Source organism: Xylocopa sonorina, chromosome 6, assembly GCF_050948175.1.
Source record: "Xylocopa sonorina isolate GNS202 chromosome 6, iyXylSono1_principal, whole genome shotgun sequence".
Classification (NCBI taxonomy): Eukaryota; Metazoa; Arthropoda; class Insecta; order Hymenoptera; family Apidae; genus Xylocopa; species Xylocopa sonorina.
In genome coordinates, this window is record NC_135198.1 from 13,603,135 (window position 1) to 13,618,048 (window position 14,914).

At 34.1% G+C, this 14,914-nt stretch overlaps 4 protein-coding genes across 5 annotated transcripts; 2 read left to right on the forward strand and 2 right to left on the reverse strand.

Moving 5' to 3' along the window:
* Window positions 1-182: 182 nt before the first annotated feature.
* Window positions 183-4,850, reverse strand: LOC143424800 (uncharacterized). Of its 2 annotated transcripts, XM_076897110.1 has the most exons (5): window positions 4,580-4,850; window positions 3,778-4,001; window positions 2,973-3,255; window positions 2,601-2,781; window positions 183-2,522 (listed from the first exon to the last, which is right to left on the reverse strand). In XM_076897110.1, exons 1-5 carry the CDS (start codon window positions 4,807-4,809, stop codon window positions 984-986), a joined length of 2,457 nt encoding a protein of 818 aa, XP_076753225.1. In that variant the 5' UTR covers window positions 4,810-4,850; the 3' UTR covers window positions 183-983. The 2 variants fall into 2 exon arrangements, with proteins under 2 accessions (XP_076753225.1, XP_076753226.1); XM_076897111.1 differs by lacking the exon at window positions 4,580-4,850 and having other exon boundaries at window positions 2,973-3,318; window positions 3,778-3,903.
* A 437-nt stretch (window positions 4,851-5,287) lies between these two features.
* Window positions 5,288-7,155, forward strand: Pdxk (pyridoxal kinase). The gene is made up of 7 exons (XM_076897180.1): window positions 5,288-5,447; window positions 5,764-5,863; window positions 5,955-6,098; window positions 6,336-6,456; window positions 6,531-6,673; window positions 6,750-6,929; window positions 7,003-7,155. The coding sequence occupies exons 1-7, from the start codon at window positions 5,355-5,357 to the stop codon at window positions 7,113-7,115; spliced, it is 894 nt and encodes a 297-aa protein (XP_076753295.1). The 5' UTR covers window positions 5,288-5,354; the 3' UTR covers window positions 7,116-7,155.
* Window positions 7,156-7,273: 118 nt separating this feature from the next.
* Window positions 7,274-12,132, reverse strand: Rpiii128 (RNA polymerase III subunit RpIII128). The gene is made up of 16 exons (XM_076897076.1): window positions 11,965-12,132; window positions 11,722-11,876; window positions 11,478-11,654; window positions 11,107-11,398; window positions 10,882-11,039; window positions 10,713-10,818; window positions 10,453-10,638; window positions 10,260-10,373; window positions 9,976-10,176; window positions 9,608-9,885; window positions 9,396-9,535; window positions 8,693-9,285; window positions 8,368-8,614; window positions 8,130-8,294; window positions 7,926-8,056; window positions 7,274-7,853 (listed from the first exon to the last, which is right to left on the reverse strand). Exons 1-16 carry the CDS (start codon window positions 12,040-12,042, stop codon window positions 7,470-7,472), a joined length of 3,405 nt encoding a protein of 1,134 aa, XP_076753191.1. The 5' UTR covers window positions 12,043-12,132; the 3' UTR covers window positions 7,274-7,469.
* A 407-nt stretch (window positions 12,133-12,539) lies between these two features.
* On the forward strand, window positions 12,540-14,614 carry LOC143424816 (isovaleryl-CoA dehydrogenase, mitochondrial). The gene is made up of 8 exons (XM_076897151.1): window positions 12,540-12,709; window positions 12,868-12,957; window positions 13,029-13,250; window positions 13,322-13,649; window positions 13,741-13,834; window positions 13,923-14,013; window positions 14,091-14,259; window positions 14,327-14,614. The coding sequence occupies exons 1-8, from the start codon at window positions 12,569-12,571 to the stop codon at window positions 14,458-14,460; spliced, it is 1,269 nt and encodes a 422-aa protein (XP_076753266.1). The 5' UTR covers window positions 12,540-12,568; the 3' UTR covers window positions 14,461-14,614.
* The last annotated feature ends 300 nt before the right edge of the window (window positions 14,615-14,914 follow it).

Genomic DNA, 14,914 nt, shown 5'->3' on the forward strand with positions numbered 1-14,914 from the left:
TAATGTGTAACTTCGCTCTAATAATTTATTAAATGTTACTGAATACTTTTACCTATTTGCAAAACAATTTTTCCTCTTTGTAAAAAGTAAAAAAGAAACGGCGCGATTTAAAAATTCTCATTAAAATATTATGATTAAACGTTGGGTTCACAAATAAATATTCGCTGCCGCACTTTCAAATGATTAAACTTCGTAATATTTACATATCCGTTTTAAGTATTGTACATAGGAGAGGCAACTGTTGAGCAATAAATATTTTATTTCCTTTTTTTTAGTCATTAATATGTTTAGTACATCGCACACGTGCACACGCGCAGATAATCGGTAATTGTCCCATTATTTTTTTTTTTTTTCTAAATACCTCGTGTACGTTGGTATCGCGTACCTTATTTTATCGATTCAAAATATGACACGAATTCAAAGGTCTTACACCTCTACTATGTCACGTGGAAGAATACCATCTACACTGTATTTGTACATTTACATAAAATCTATTAGATCCATCTACTCGATATACAAATATCAGATTTGGCATAACAGTTGGAAGATAAGTTTTATATATGCGCGCATTGTTAATATTACTTCTTTTCCGCGATGCAATTGGTTTTAGGTTGTCTCTACACTATCCAACAGCAGTGTGTATTTAAACATTTTTAAGTAAAAAATCTACAGCTAGATATTTATATTGGCACGCTATTAAAATGTATAGTAAAATTTACATATCGAATCTACGTAATAAAGTCTCTTGAAATATAGTACAGGTATGTACACACAGTGCCACATACTTCTCAGTTTCTCCTAGGTAAAATTGCTCTAAAATTAATATTTATAGGAAAGAAGTGCGTTTAAAGCTAAGCAAAACTAATCTATACATCACAATAAATAACAAATTATTGGCTCGAATATTAATGCAAAAATATGTTTCTTTGAACATGACTAGTTAACATACATATACACCACGTGTGTAGAGTAAAACATCTGCCTCATTGATTTTTCGTTAACTGACACTTCATTAACGATGGTAGCAATGTTTCCCTACAGCATGTTATGTTACTTGTACTTTTACAGCAATTATTAAATACCTTCTGCAATTGCTGTAACGTTTTGAAACAGATCACAACGCAACAAGACCCACAATCGCCGGGCTCACTGTCGCAAGAACATTCTCTTTGTAAACAAGATAGAAAGTCGTCTACCATTTTCGATGGCGTGTCTTTCTTATTAACCTTTGGAATTGGACTATTTGAGCAATTTTGACAATTCTGCAGGTGATCACATTTACAATCGATACACCTGCATATGTCAGCATCAGCTGTAATCTCTTGCAGGCTGTTTCTACTCTTTTTTATTTTCACATTACTATCGTCGGTTTGTTTGTCATTATCTTTCCCTCGACAGCGTGTAACTTCTGTACACGTACTAATGCTCTCTACGTCTACTAAATTTATATTCTCCACTTGCTGCAACGATTGTAATTGATTTTCTATTTGCAACGGATATGGTTCCGGTTCAACTAGATCGACCAACGAATGAACCGCCGTTGGAAAAGCGTTCAACTCTGACCAGGATTGCCTTCTTAATGCAGATGGAGTTGCCAATGTCATCACGTCCGTCCAAGGGGATGGTATTTCTTCCTCAGACGCAATGGCAAGTTCGATAGCTTCTGATTGTGCAGTTGCGATTACGTTAGAATTCAACGAATTGTCTACTTCATTAAGAGATCCGGTTCGTAAATTATCATTCATAAATGGTAAGTTTTCTATCTCGCTACCAAAGAGCTGAGTCTCGCTAGAGGAACTAATTATATTCGATACATGACTAGTTACAGAATTGGCATTGTACAAACTCACGTTATTGTTTTCAGCTCCAACCACGCCTACGTTTACTCTACTATCGTAAGATTTCCCAGCTGTTGTCTCACTTTCATATTGTTTCATATTGTCGCTCGTGAAATCAGTCCCTTCCGACATACGAGCAATAGTGTTTTGCAAGCCATTTTGTACAATTTTCTGTTCTAAATTTATCGAATTCGACTCATTCATATCATTTCCCTTCCTATCTCGTGTTTCCGTCGAGGAGTTACAACTATATTGTTGATTTTCATCCCGTTGCAAATCCGAATCGTTCACCTCATTGAATATTTTGTTAAATTTATCGTAACTTTCATTGTTATTAAAACTGTCGATTGCTTGCTCGGTAAAATTGTTCAAGATAATATTTTCCGACGTAAGGAGAGTATCACCAGCAGACTTATTTGGATTTTCTGTATCCTTATTGGTGATATCGTATTCAAGTTCTTTGATATTCATTATATCATTTCTAGAGATTATCTGCTCGTGTGTATTCTCTATAGATAAATAAGTTATACTTTCCTTATTTCGTGTAGCACTAGAAGATAATGGTATAATGGCATAACATGGCACATTTCTGCTCCTTGATGTTATTTCGTCAGCCTCAATTTCCGTTTTCAATACCTCGTTATTTCTTTGGTTTCTGTAATCATCTTGGTGGGCTTCAAGTTTCTGTAATAAAGCGACACGATATCGTGTATGTAAGCATCTACAAACATACATAATAATCGTGCAAAATCTTTTACATACCTTTTCATCGTTATCGCTTTTGTGAGTTTTCAGATGGCTCTTTAAACTATGAGGTGTCGTGAAGGATCGTTTACAATTGCCAAAGGTACATACATAAGGCCGTTCTCCGGTATGCGTTCTCTTATGCGTTTTTAAATGATGCGACGCTGTAAACGCTTTACCGCATCCTTTTTCTCGACATCTAAAAGATTTATTTCTATTCTTGTACGTGCCCAACAGAGATATAGGTATCGGTAAAAGTTATCTTTAACCTTTGTAAACTATATACACATACAGATGTACTAACAATGGAAAGGGAATGTATAATACCGTAGCGTGGGTAGGCGTAAAGCCAAAATATAAAGAACAATTAAGAAACATCGAGAAACATACTTGTAAGGTCTTTCTTGAGTATGAGTACGAATATGTTTCTTGAGATCACTTAGAGTAGTGAAGAATTTACCGCATCCAGTCTCTTCGCAGTTAAATGTGTTCCCGCTGTGAAGTCTTTGGTGTGCTCTCAGTCTGTAAAGGGTATTGAATGCTTTTTCACACCCTTTGTGATTGCATTCAAATGGTTTCACTTTTGTGTGTACCCTAATGTGAATCTTAAGGCTGTACGACGTAAGAAAGGCCTTGCCACAACTTGGTTCTGCGCATTTAAATCGATACTCGCCTGAAAGTTTTGAGAATTCCCTCCACATAAAAAGTTTGCTGGGCTACCTATCGCTTGCAGTATCTGAAAGCCATGCAGGTCGAAGCGTTCCCTTTATACCAGCAGTGATGACATTTTTATGAATAAAAATGTATACGTAACAAATTTTTAAAGCATCAGCAGATTTCTTATTCGATAGTAACAGGATGTACGTATTAATAATAACAATTCGTAAGCTTACCTTCTTTCCTTCAACCTTAGAGCAAGCGCAAAGAACAGAAGAAAAATTAATACGATACGTATACTATGCTATGAACACAACATGCAAAGCACACAATGTTACTTTGTCGCACGTATCAAATAAAGTTCTAAAAAAGCTAAAAAGTGTCTTATACATTTTATTGATACAATATGGCATTTTATTAGTGCAAATGCATTCGTTTTTTATCGACAGGAGACTGGCAATGTTCTATGATAGATAAAATTTGTATATGCTTGTAACGTTTGCTTTCCATGGTTTATGAATAACACAAAAATTACTACCTTTATGCGTTTTCATGTGGGTGCGTAAATTTCCGACTGTACTATAAGTTCTGTTGCAACCCTCATATTCACAGGTATAACGCCCAATATGCTTTTGATTTGTATCCGGGAACGCGTTCTCCATTGTACTAGTTGTACGAGGTGATTCGCTTGTTGAAATGTCATCTCGGCCAGAATGAATACGCATATAAATCTCGTGAGGACTGATCGTATGATGTATCGATCTACAATAATATTTTTATGTAGCATATCAATTATAATTGTTTAGTCAAAAATTTGTTACAATGATAATGAAACGACTGCATGAAATACTTAAAATGATTACAAGATTTATATTTTACAAATGTACTCAGATAGTAATAAGAATCGCTATCTGCGAAAAAGAAAGAGAAAGAGAGAGAGAGAGAGAGAGAGAGAGAGAGAGAGAGAGAGAGAGAGAGAGAGAGACAGAGAGAGAGAGAGAGAGGGAGAGGGAGAGAGAAAAAGAAAAGAAAAACTGTAACAACACATTTTGAAATGAAATTCAATAAAATACATTTGCAAAACGCACAAATAAAATATTAAGATCTATCGTCCGTCCAACAAATATGTTCAACTTGAAGTAAAGATCTAAAGTGTAATTTCAAAATGCGTTATATCCTTATAAGGATAGGATAGAAAATACCGTTCGCTATATAAACGAACAGGTTATGAATAATTGTTATTAATACAGCAGTGATCCATTTTTTTGTCCAGACGATTAGTAAAGAAGGCACTTGTACCGTACGAATTAGAATGCTCTAAAGAATATGTACAATCTTACTCTGTGGCATTTTCATTGGATAAATTTTCGTCGATAGCAGTATCATTGTCGGAATACTTTTCATAATCAAACACACCGCCCTGTTCGTACACCTTCCCAAAAGTGGTTAAATCTAAGCTATCGTCCAGGCAATCCTGAAGATCGTGCGTCACGAGAATGTTCTCAAAATTTCCTTCAATTTCATCGACATTTCCGATCTCTCGAAATTTTTCACCTTCCCACGTCGCCATACTTTTCTAAGCTGCACAAACAACTCATGAAATAACGTTAACATAGATGCGGCAATCGAAGCGAGATCGCGCTGATACGAAATACGTGGTCCAATCTTCGATGCACCTGTTACAATATTTCGGAGCCACGTGATCTTCTTACGAGTTACAATAACGCATAACGAACCGCGTAATATTACGTGCAAACGAATATGACGATACTATTGGCAGACTTTTATTAATTATAGAGAAGTCTGATTGAACGCCACATCTATGGTATATCTTATCTATGTTAAACTTATCTGATATACGCAAGTAAATAGTTACATGCGTACAACTTCATCACCGTCATCTAAAAAGTGTTTCCTTATCATATTTATTGACAGTATTATAAAAGAATGATGTGCTCCAGGAATTATACCATTGTGAGAGATAACGAAAGATGTTAGACAGTTTTGAATCAAGCTGTACGTTAAAGTATATAATAAAGCCGGAGCGGTACGAGTTATAAAATTGTATTCTTCAAGTACGCTTCGTGAAGTACGTTTCTGCATCGGTCGATCGATATGTGTTCGAAAAAGACGCCGCGAATTTTGTCGATACAAAGTCACGTAGTGTCTGGTTACGTCGGTAATAAAAGTGCAACGTTTCCCTTACAGGTGAACGACACATGTTCGCGTTTCAAAACTATACACCTGCATACCATAAAAAACTTCCATTACGATGTGTCATATCATAGAACTCATGACATCATTAATTTAACTAATTACTAATTACTCGCTACTCCCAAACTTCAAGAATAGTCTTCATTCTCCTTCATACATTTATTTTATACTTTCAAATATATTATCGTATTCGCAGCATCAACTGCCATGGAAAAATTACTAATGACTGACTAAATAATATTTAAAAACAATGTAAAGCAAATATAATTTCGTACGGAACGATAAATATAAAGCAATTGGTTTTGTTTAGCTATTGGGCTTCGAAGTGGATGTAATTAATTCTGTTCAACTATCCAATCATACTGGATACAAAGTCATCAAAGGTCAAGTATTGAATGATAAAGATTTAGGTAAAGTTCAATTTTTTAACGAATGTAAAGAAGCAAAGGGTAATTTGAAGTGAATATTCATAAATTTTTGTTTCCGATGGTCATTTTCCAGAGGATTTGATAAATGGTTTGGTACAAAACGATTTGGACGATTATACTCATTTACTCACCGGATATGTCGGTTCTGCTTCATTTCTAAGAAAAGTAGCAGAGGTGGTTCATACATTAAAACGTAAAAATCCTGATTTAATATATGGTAAATAATTTTTCGATTCAAATTATAGATTGTAACTATCACAGAAGTATTGTTTTATCATGGATTAATATATACTTGTAAACGCCCTCAAGACCTTCTATCTTATTGTCGGCTTATCACCATTTGCATTGTCACATCAAAACAACCGAGCAATATCTCTGTGTCAACTGTACTTTCCATGTCGAAACTTAATATTGAGACTTAAGGTATTAATCAGCTATTTTTCTGATGCACAAGTATGTGATCCAGTTATGGGAGATAATGGAAAAATGTATGTTCCTGAAGCATTGAAAGACATCTACAAGAAAGAAATAGTACCACTGGCGGATATTGTAATACCAAATCAATTTGAATTAGAGTATGTTTCGTACATTTTTATGCAGACTTACTAAGAAATATCAGGCATATTTTATATTCTATTCGTCATTTTAGATTACTGAGCGACACGAATACAAGTACTATGTCAGAGTTACAAAATGCTATAAGAAAAGTGCATAAAGTTGGCCCTCAAACAATAGCTGTTTCATCGACAGAAATTGGTGACAAACTAACAACAGTAATTAGTACAAAGAAAGGTAATGAGGCAATGAAGTTAACAATTGAAATAAATAATACTATTACAAATGCTATGAATTTGCTTTCTAATTTCAGATAATCAGTTGATAAAAATTGACATTCCAAAAATACCATCCAGTTTCACAGGTTCTGGAGATCTATTTGCTGCCTTATTTTTAGCCCACACGCATTTACAGGACAATATCAAAACTGCCGCTGAAAAGACTGTGAATTCTTTATATAATGTTCTACTCAAAACTTATGAATGTTCCCAAGGTAATTTGTTCAAATTATTTGCCTGTGTAACAGTACAAAAGTAACTAATAATTATTTGCCAAATGTTTACCAGCATGCCAAGATAAGGAATCCCAGCCTGCGAAAAGGATCGAATTACGTTTAATACAAAGCAAAAATTACATCGAGAATCCAGAAATTCGTTTGTTCGCCGAATCCCTTACATGATTCGTTTATGTTGCTAAAAAATTTTTACTGTAAATTTATTAATACTCACGAACCTATTCTATTTTATCTCAGTTTAAGCTATAAAATTTGTTCATATTTCATTTGTTACAAATTATATATACGTTAGAATCGATAAATAATTTAATTAATTTTTGGGATCACTGTATGTCTTCCAGTAAAAAAAATTACTATATTTTTTATAAGTAAAGAAATGTTATTAAATGATAACTACTTTTAACGCTATTGCTGTATACGAAAGAGATAAAAATATTAATAAATGCCGTCGTACATCCTATAAATATATTTACATGTGTCGTCAATCTCAGTAACCTGTAGATTGTTTCAAATATGCAGTTACTCGCAATAATTTTTCAACGTCAATCGAGGCACAATGTTCATAGATTGGAGTTCTTGGAACAGTAATTTGCAAGCGTAAGGCATAGAAATCGTAGAGACGCACGCACTGGAACGACAACTATGACACCAACCGCTATACGCCATCAAACCGCACTTGTTGCACACATCGACATCAAACGCATCGCTAGATATCATGAGTCTCTCTATTAACATCATACTGGCACCGTATCCAATTAAACAGTCTCGCTCCATTTCACCCAATCGTAAACCACCTTCTTTGGCACGACCTTCTGTTGGTTGACGCGTCAATACAGCTCTCGGTCCTCGAGCACGAGCATGCATTTTATCTTGTACCATATGTTTTAATTTTTGATAATACACCTACAACGCGAAATAGATGCTTATAAGGTATAGATCCAAGTGAAATTAAACACACGATAGTTATCGACTTACTGGTCCAGAATAAATATACGCCTGTAATGGTTCACCTGTAATACCAGAATAAAAGAAATCTTTACCCAAATAATTGTAACCATGCTTTATTAACTCCTCGCAGACATCTTCAACTTTCGAACCTCCAAATGCTATATACAAGAATAACCATTAGTTACAAAAAGAAAGAAAAAATAATCAGTAAACAATTTCTTCTAAACATACCTGTGCCGTAATGAAACTCTCCTTTTATAACACCAGCTTTTCCAGCAAGCAATTCTATCAATTTCCCGACTGTCATACGTGAAGGAAAACCATGTGGATTCATAATCATATCAGGGCATATACCATAATCATTAAATGGCATGTCCTCTTGTTCTACGATCAATCCTGCCCACAAGAATAAATAATAACGAAATGTAACCATAAAATGAAATAACAACGTACCGGTGTAAGTACATACCGGTGACGCCTTTCTGTCCGTGTCGGCTACTAAATTTATCACCTATCTCGGGTCTTCTAGTTTGTCTTAACAATAACTTAATCAAAAACGCATCTTCCGCGTTACTAGAAATCATCACCTTTTCAACGTAAGCAGGAACAGGACCTTTAAAAACAACTGGTACATCTTTGTATTCAGTTTGCGTTTGAACATTACCAGAATTCACTGGACCGATATTTGCAGCCGGTGATGATTTATTTACCATTACCTAAAAGATTGAAGATAATGCACAGTTGTTTACATGAAAATACAAAACGCATATACTAAGAATAAACCTAAAATGAACCTTTCTATTTTCCACCATTTCTCCAGGCGCAGCTATTCCGTCACTATCGATTACTTCATGTTTCCAAACGGATTTCTTCGTATTAGAATCAATCAATGGACCCATTATTCGATCATAAGTCTGATTGGCATATCTCTTCAACGTACATTTTGCATTTCGATATATCAAACATCTCCCGAATCCTCTATCAATTGAAGCTTTGTTTAAAATGAGAGCGTCCTCGATATCGTAACCGCTATAAGACATGACAGCAACCGTTGCATTTTGGCCAGCAGGCAATTTATCAAAATTGATTAATTCTATTGTTCGGGATTTCACCATAGGTGTCTGAGGATAAACTAAATTATACATCAACGTATCGATGCGATTTCGCTGATTATAACCAATAGTTCCCATCGCTTGTTTCCCCATAGCACACTGATAAGTGTTTCTTGGACTCTGATTGTGATGCGGATATGGTACTAAACCAGCACAAACTCCGAGTAATGTAAATGGTTCAATTTCTAAATGTGTCGTCTTCTCGTTAATGTGCGATTCATTGAACGCGATAGAACTATCATTTTCCTCGTTTACATCGAGATACTCGATTAAACCTAACAACGATATTCGGATTGAATTATTGCAAGTAGTTGTAATCAATTAGTAGATGTAAGTACGATTTATGTGGGTAAATTCAATTTATCCCATTATTCGGAAGACTAACCATCTTGTAAAAAATCTTGGAAACTTCGTACTCCGTGTTCAAGTTGCCTTATATGATCGTATTGTATAAGAGGTTCACCATTTTGTACAATAATATACGGCCTACACAATCGTCCTCCATCAGAGCTAATTTGTATACATCTACCAACAAACAATTAATTACAACAAACTGCGATATGCAATTTTTTTCATAACATGTAAGTATTATATTACCTATGTTGGTGCTGTGTGTATATAGAAACAAAACCATTTATGAGACCGTTTCTTCGCAATAACCTAAAGACATTTACCAGCCTATGGTAATTCTTCACTATACCCAAAATATTACCATTCAGAAAAACCATATAAACATTTTTGTTATTAATTTCTTCTCCTCCAAGTATGTTAACATTTTCCACTCCTAAGTTAAAAGCCAATCTAACAATCGGTCCTTCCTCTATTTCTGTAGTAATGTGCGTCATAAGAGCTAAGTTTTTTACTAAACCGCAACCCTATAATAAAAATTTATATTCGGGCAACTTTTAATGTTGTAATTAATAATTTTCGTTAACAAAAACATATACTATAAGAATAACGCTAACCTCTCCTTCAGGAGTATCGCTAGGGCACAGCATTCCCCATTGCGACGGTTGCAAAGATCGAGGACCAGACACTTTTCGAGTTTTCTCAAATTGCGAATTAACTCGTGTCATCATGCCAAGTGCTGAAATATAAGAAAGCCTCGACAGAACTTGAGTTACTCCATGCCGTTCCATTTTAAATCGCTTAATCGTCCAATTACCCTGTTTAATAACATTTTTCATACATTATCTAATCTTTAACGACGCTCTATAATATATTATTCTGTTTTACAGATGACACTTACAGACGATATAGCAAATGCTAATCCATTGGTTATCTGGTCTTGCCTCATATGTTTTACAATGTCAAATTGTGCAGCTTTGATTTTTGGTATATTTTTGTCAGCAATTTGTTTTAACTGTAAATATTCAATTAAAAATATAGTACTTTTTAAACGGATTTTAAAATCTATTAGTCATCTATTAGTAATTACCAACCTCCCAATTAAATCTTTTAAATAAATCTTCAAACATTAACGATAGTAAAGAACCAGCCAGTTCTAATCGTTTATTACCATAATAATCTCTATCATCTACAAGTTTTCCATCAGATTGTGCTTTCATAACTTTACGAATCATTAAAGCAATATAAGTTGCTTTCATTTTAAAATTAAAGTCTATTACCTATAAAATGTTAGATGTCAAGTGTTGTTTGTACCATATTTTAATTATATACTTATAATTTCAAAATTACCAACAGGAACATGAGATAAAATGTTAGTTGCTAATATATCCTTCATTTCGTCTGTAATACTAGATTTTATAACTGAGTATCTTTTCTGCTTTCTCTTATTACTAAGAAACCTGAAAAATTACACAAAATTAATAACATTCCAATATTAGTAACATCTTATTCCAACACGCTACCTTAATGCCTGATTTTGAGCAAACACATTCAGGGTATGACATTCTTCCAAGCTAGGTGCAAATTTTTTCATAAATTCTTCTTCCGTACCAATAAGTTGCATAATTTCTTGATCGCTTACAATTCCCATTGCTTTAAATATTACCGTTACAGGTATATCCTAATAACGTACTTGCACTTTATAAAATATTATCAAAATGTTTGTCATTGATTAGTATGTTACTTACATCTTGAAAAATGTTATGCCTCATATAATATCTTCCAGCTCTGCCTACTACATTAGTTTTGGTTTTCCTTTCATGAGTAGAACTGTTACAAGATGCTACAATACATCCCTTGCTATCCTCCTCTAAAATGATTCTATTTCTGAGCATTTGTTCTTGTATCAGAATTACTTTCTCTTGTCCATTTACTATAAAATAACCACCAGGATCATGAGGGCATTCGTTCATCTTTGCCAACTCGAAATGAGATTTACCAGTTAATACACAATTTGAACTTCTTAACATTATAGGCATTCTAAAAAAACCATAGTGAATTCAATTTGTGCTATTAATTCCTATTAATCCCAAAATAATTACAAATGATTTATAGATACCTCCCAATCAATAAATTATTTCTAATTATTGGTTGGTGTCCTCTTATATATTCAATGTCAACCGTGATCGGCGCAGAATAATTCAAATCTCTCAAACGGCATTCGTGTGGAGTAGTGGAACGTGTCACGTTGAAACCTTCCTCAACATCAGGTGAACCGACATGAACGTTTAAATATCTAACAATGAAAATGATATAATACAAACGATAGAATACATTATAACACGTAAAATAGTCCCACTCACTTTACATAAAACAGAGGATCAGCATCGCTAAGCACTTTTTCATTCGCTTTAACAATTTTTTTTATCTCAACATTTATAAAATAATTAAAGGAATCAATATGTTGTTTAACCAGACCTTTTCCTTTAAGAAACGCAGGTACGAGTTTCCATTTGTCCTATACAAACGTAATTATACAATGTATATTAATCGCTTTATAACAAACTTACCGGAATAACCTGTACAAAACTTAACCTCATTCGTACCTGAATGTGCTGCACTACTTTATCGTATTTTAATTCGGATTTAATATTGTTATAGTTATTAATCTTCATTTCACCCATCTTTTACTGTATTTATAAAAGAGTATAAAAAAATTCGAACAGAAATACTTTCACTGTTGCATCTTTTCCAGTCGAGTTGTATTGAATTATGACACACACGCATAGATATACACGTACACTTGTATACCTGTGTGCCTACACATATATATGATACATATAATATACATATTGTATAATGCGCTGTCGTAGTACACTTATTATACATTAAAAATTTCTACCTACAAAATGTAACCTTACAATGTAAATTTATGTTGTACTTTTTTTCAAGTATTTATCCTTTAACGCATAGTAGAAATGGAAAGAAAAAAAGAAATTTAATTTCATTTTATGTTATACGTCGCATACGTAAAAAGTGCCCATATGTATATGTATATGCGTGTGTATATATATGTAACAATTACAATGCAGTTACAATCATTTGGGAGCATTACACCACCGTGATCGAATATAAGATAATTAACATATTCATCGCTGCTTCATAAGCTCTTAAAATACAATTTTTAGGGAATAGTGAAACTTTAAAAACATGACGTCTTACGTTCGCGTATTTCCGGGATCATTTTTACGCAATTTTTTAAATTTTAACTATAAAATCAATGCAAGGCATTCTTCGAAATATTACAAGATAAACGATAATATTTTTGGTCTAAACGAACAGCAAAAGGAGGTTAGTATTCCATATCGTAACAGATTGGTCGATATCGATTTTTTATGATCGACGTCTTATTCTTTTTATTTGTATTCTGTTTATCAAATTTCATAATACATGTGCACACGTATACAGATATTTTCAATGTTAATAATAAGAGAGAATACTCTTTACAGCTTCGGCAACTAGTATTCAATTTTGCAGAAAAAGAACTTGCCCCGAAAGCTGCGGAAATTGATAAGAAGAATAATTTTGACGAACTCCGAGTAAGTGTGACTAAACTTCCATTTAACGGAATAGAAGATATGTATATTCATCATTCGATACTAATATTTAGGAATTTTGGAAGAAACTTGGTAATTTAGGTTTACTAGGGATAACAGTAAAATCCGAGTACGGGGGTACAGATGGTTCGTATCTGGATCAGGTAATTATAATAGAGGAATTGAGCAGAGTATCGGGATCCGTGGGTCTCAGTTACGGCGTTCATTCGAATTTGTGCGTCAATCAAATTCACAGAAATGGAACGGAGGAACAAAAGTACAAGTATTTGCCAAAGGTGATATGGATACATAAACCTAATAAGAATATTGTTACATGTGTATGTAATAAATTCGGGTGGTTATATAGTTGTGTAACGGGGAACACGTTGGAGCGCTTGCGATGTCAGAATCGACATCCGGATCCGACGTGGTATCTATGAGGCTGCGGGCTGAAAAGAGAGGTGATTATTATATTCTGAATGGCCATAAATTCTGGATTACTAACGGTCCCGACGCCGATACTATTATCGTTTATGCAAAAACAAATACAAGTGCGATCAAACCGCAACACGGTATTACGGCATTTATCGTAGAACGAGGTTTCGAAGGGTTTAGCACGGCTCCAAAATTGGATAAACTAGGTATGCGAGGTTCTAACACATGCGAGCTTCTATTCGAGGATTGTAAAGTCCCTGGTAATTTTCTCTTCAAATTACAAGTTCACATTAAATCATTGAATGGAATTTTTACGCGTCGCTCATAAATCATTATTGCTACCAATTACAGTAACAAATATACTCGGGCAAGTGGACAAAGGCATCTACGTACTATTTAGCGGCCTAGATTTAGAACGAATGACACTAGCAGCTGGCCCTTTAGGGTAGTATGCCCAATTTTACTTTCGCGATCTGTACATTCTGTTATTTTTTGAAATATTCATATTTTATGTTTTTTTATTATTGTGTCAGAATCCTTCAAGCTTGCTGCGATGTGGCATTCAATTACGCGCATACGAGAAAACAATTTGGAAAATCGATAGCAGAATTTCAGATGATACAAGTATAAAATTACAGTTTCGTTCGTACGAGCTTTGTATTTGAACATTCTTATTGTTTAAATTACCACTAATATTGTAGGAAAAAATGGCGAACATGTATACGAGTTTAAGCGCCTGTCGAAGTTATTTGTATTCCGTAGCCAGAGCTTATGATGCAGGACATGTAAATCGAAAAGATTGCGCTGCTGTGATACTGTACATCGCCGAATGCGCTACAAACGCTGCGTTGAACGCACTTCAAATACTCGGTAATATCTATGCTTGTAATTTCGATCTTGATCTTAAATTTTTCTCCAAATTTGTTCTTTTTTGAAGGTGGAAATGGTTATACAAACGATTACCCTACTGGAAGATTTTTACGTGATGCTAAATTGTATGAAATTGGCGCCGGTACAAGTGAAGTACGTCGGATGGTAATTGGTAGGGCGATTAGCGAGGAATATTCATAAAAGGGAACACTATCCTTCCTCTTTTCTATCTCATCATATAGACGTACGTAGAACATTTAAAGATCAAATATATAAAAGATTTTTATAGATCATTTTATAGATCCTATTTGTTTTATATTTTTATCCTTTGTATGCATCTATTGTTTTGTTATCTACATGTGTACATAGATGTACCGAACGCATACTTGCCCGTATTTTATTTTTGATCTCCTATTCTTGTTAACTACCGACATATCTATGTCTAATAATGATCAATTATAAATTAATAGTTTGTTGTTGAATTCTGATACATATATATATATACGTGTACACTTCTTGAGGACCGTGTAAGTCGAGATAAATGAGTCACTAGAACAGTACAGTCTTAAAACTATGATTGACTAACCTTTCGCGCTATAGGTTGCTAATTTAAGTCAAACTTACGCACACTCTCTTCCTCTCGCCTTAGATCCTT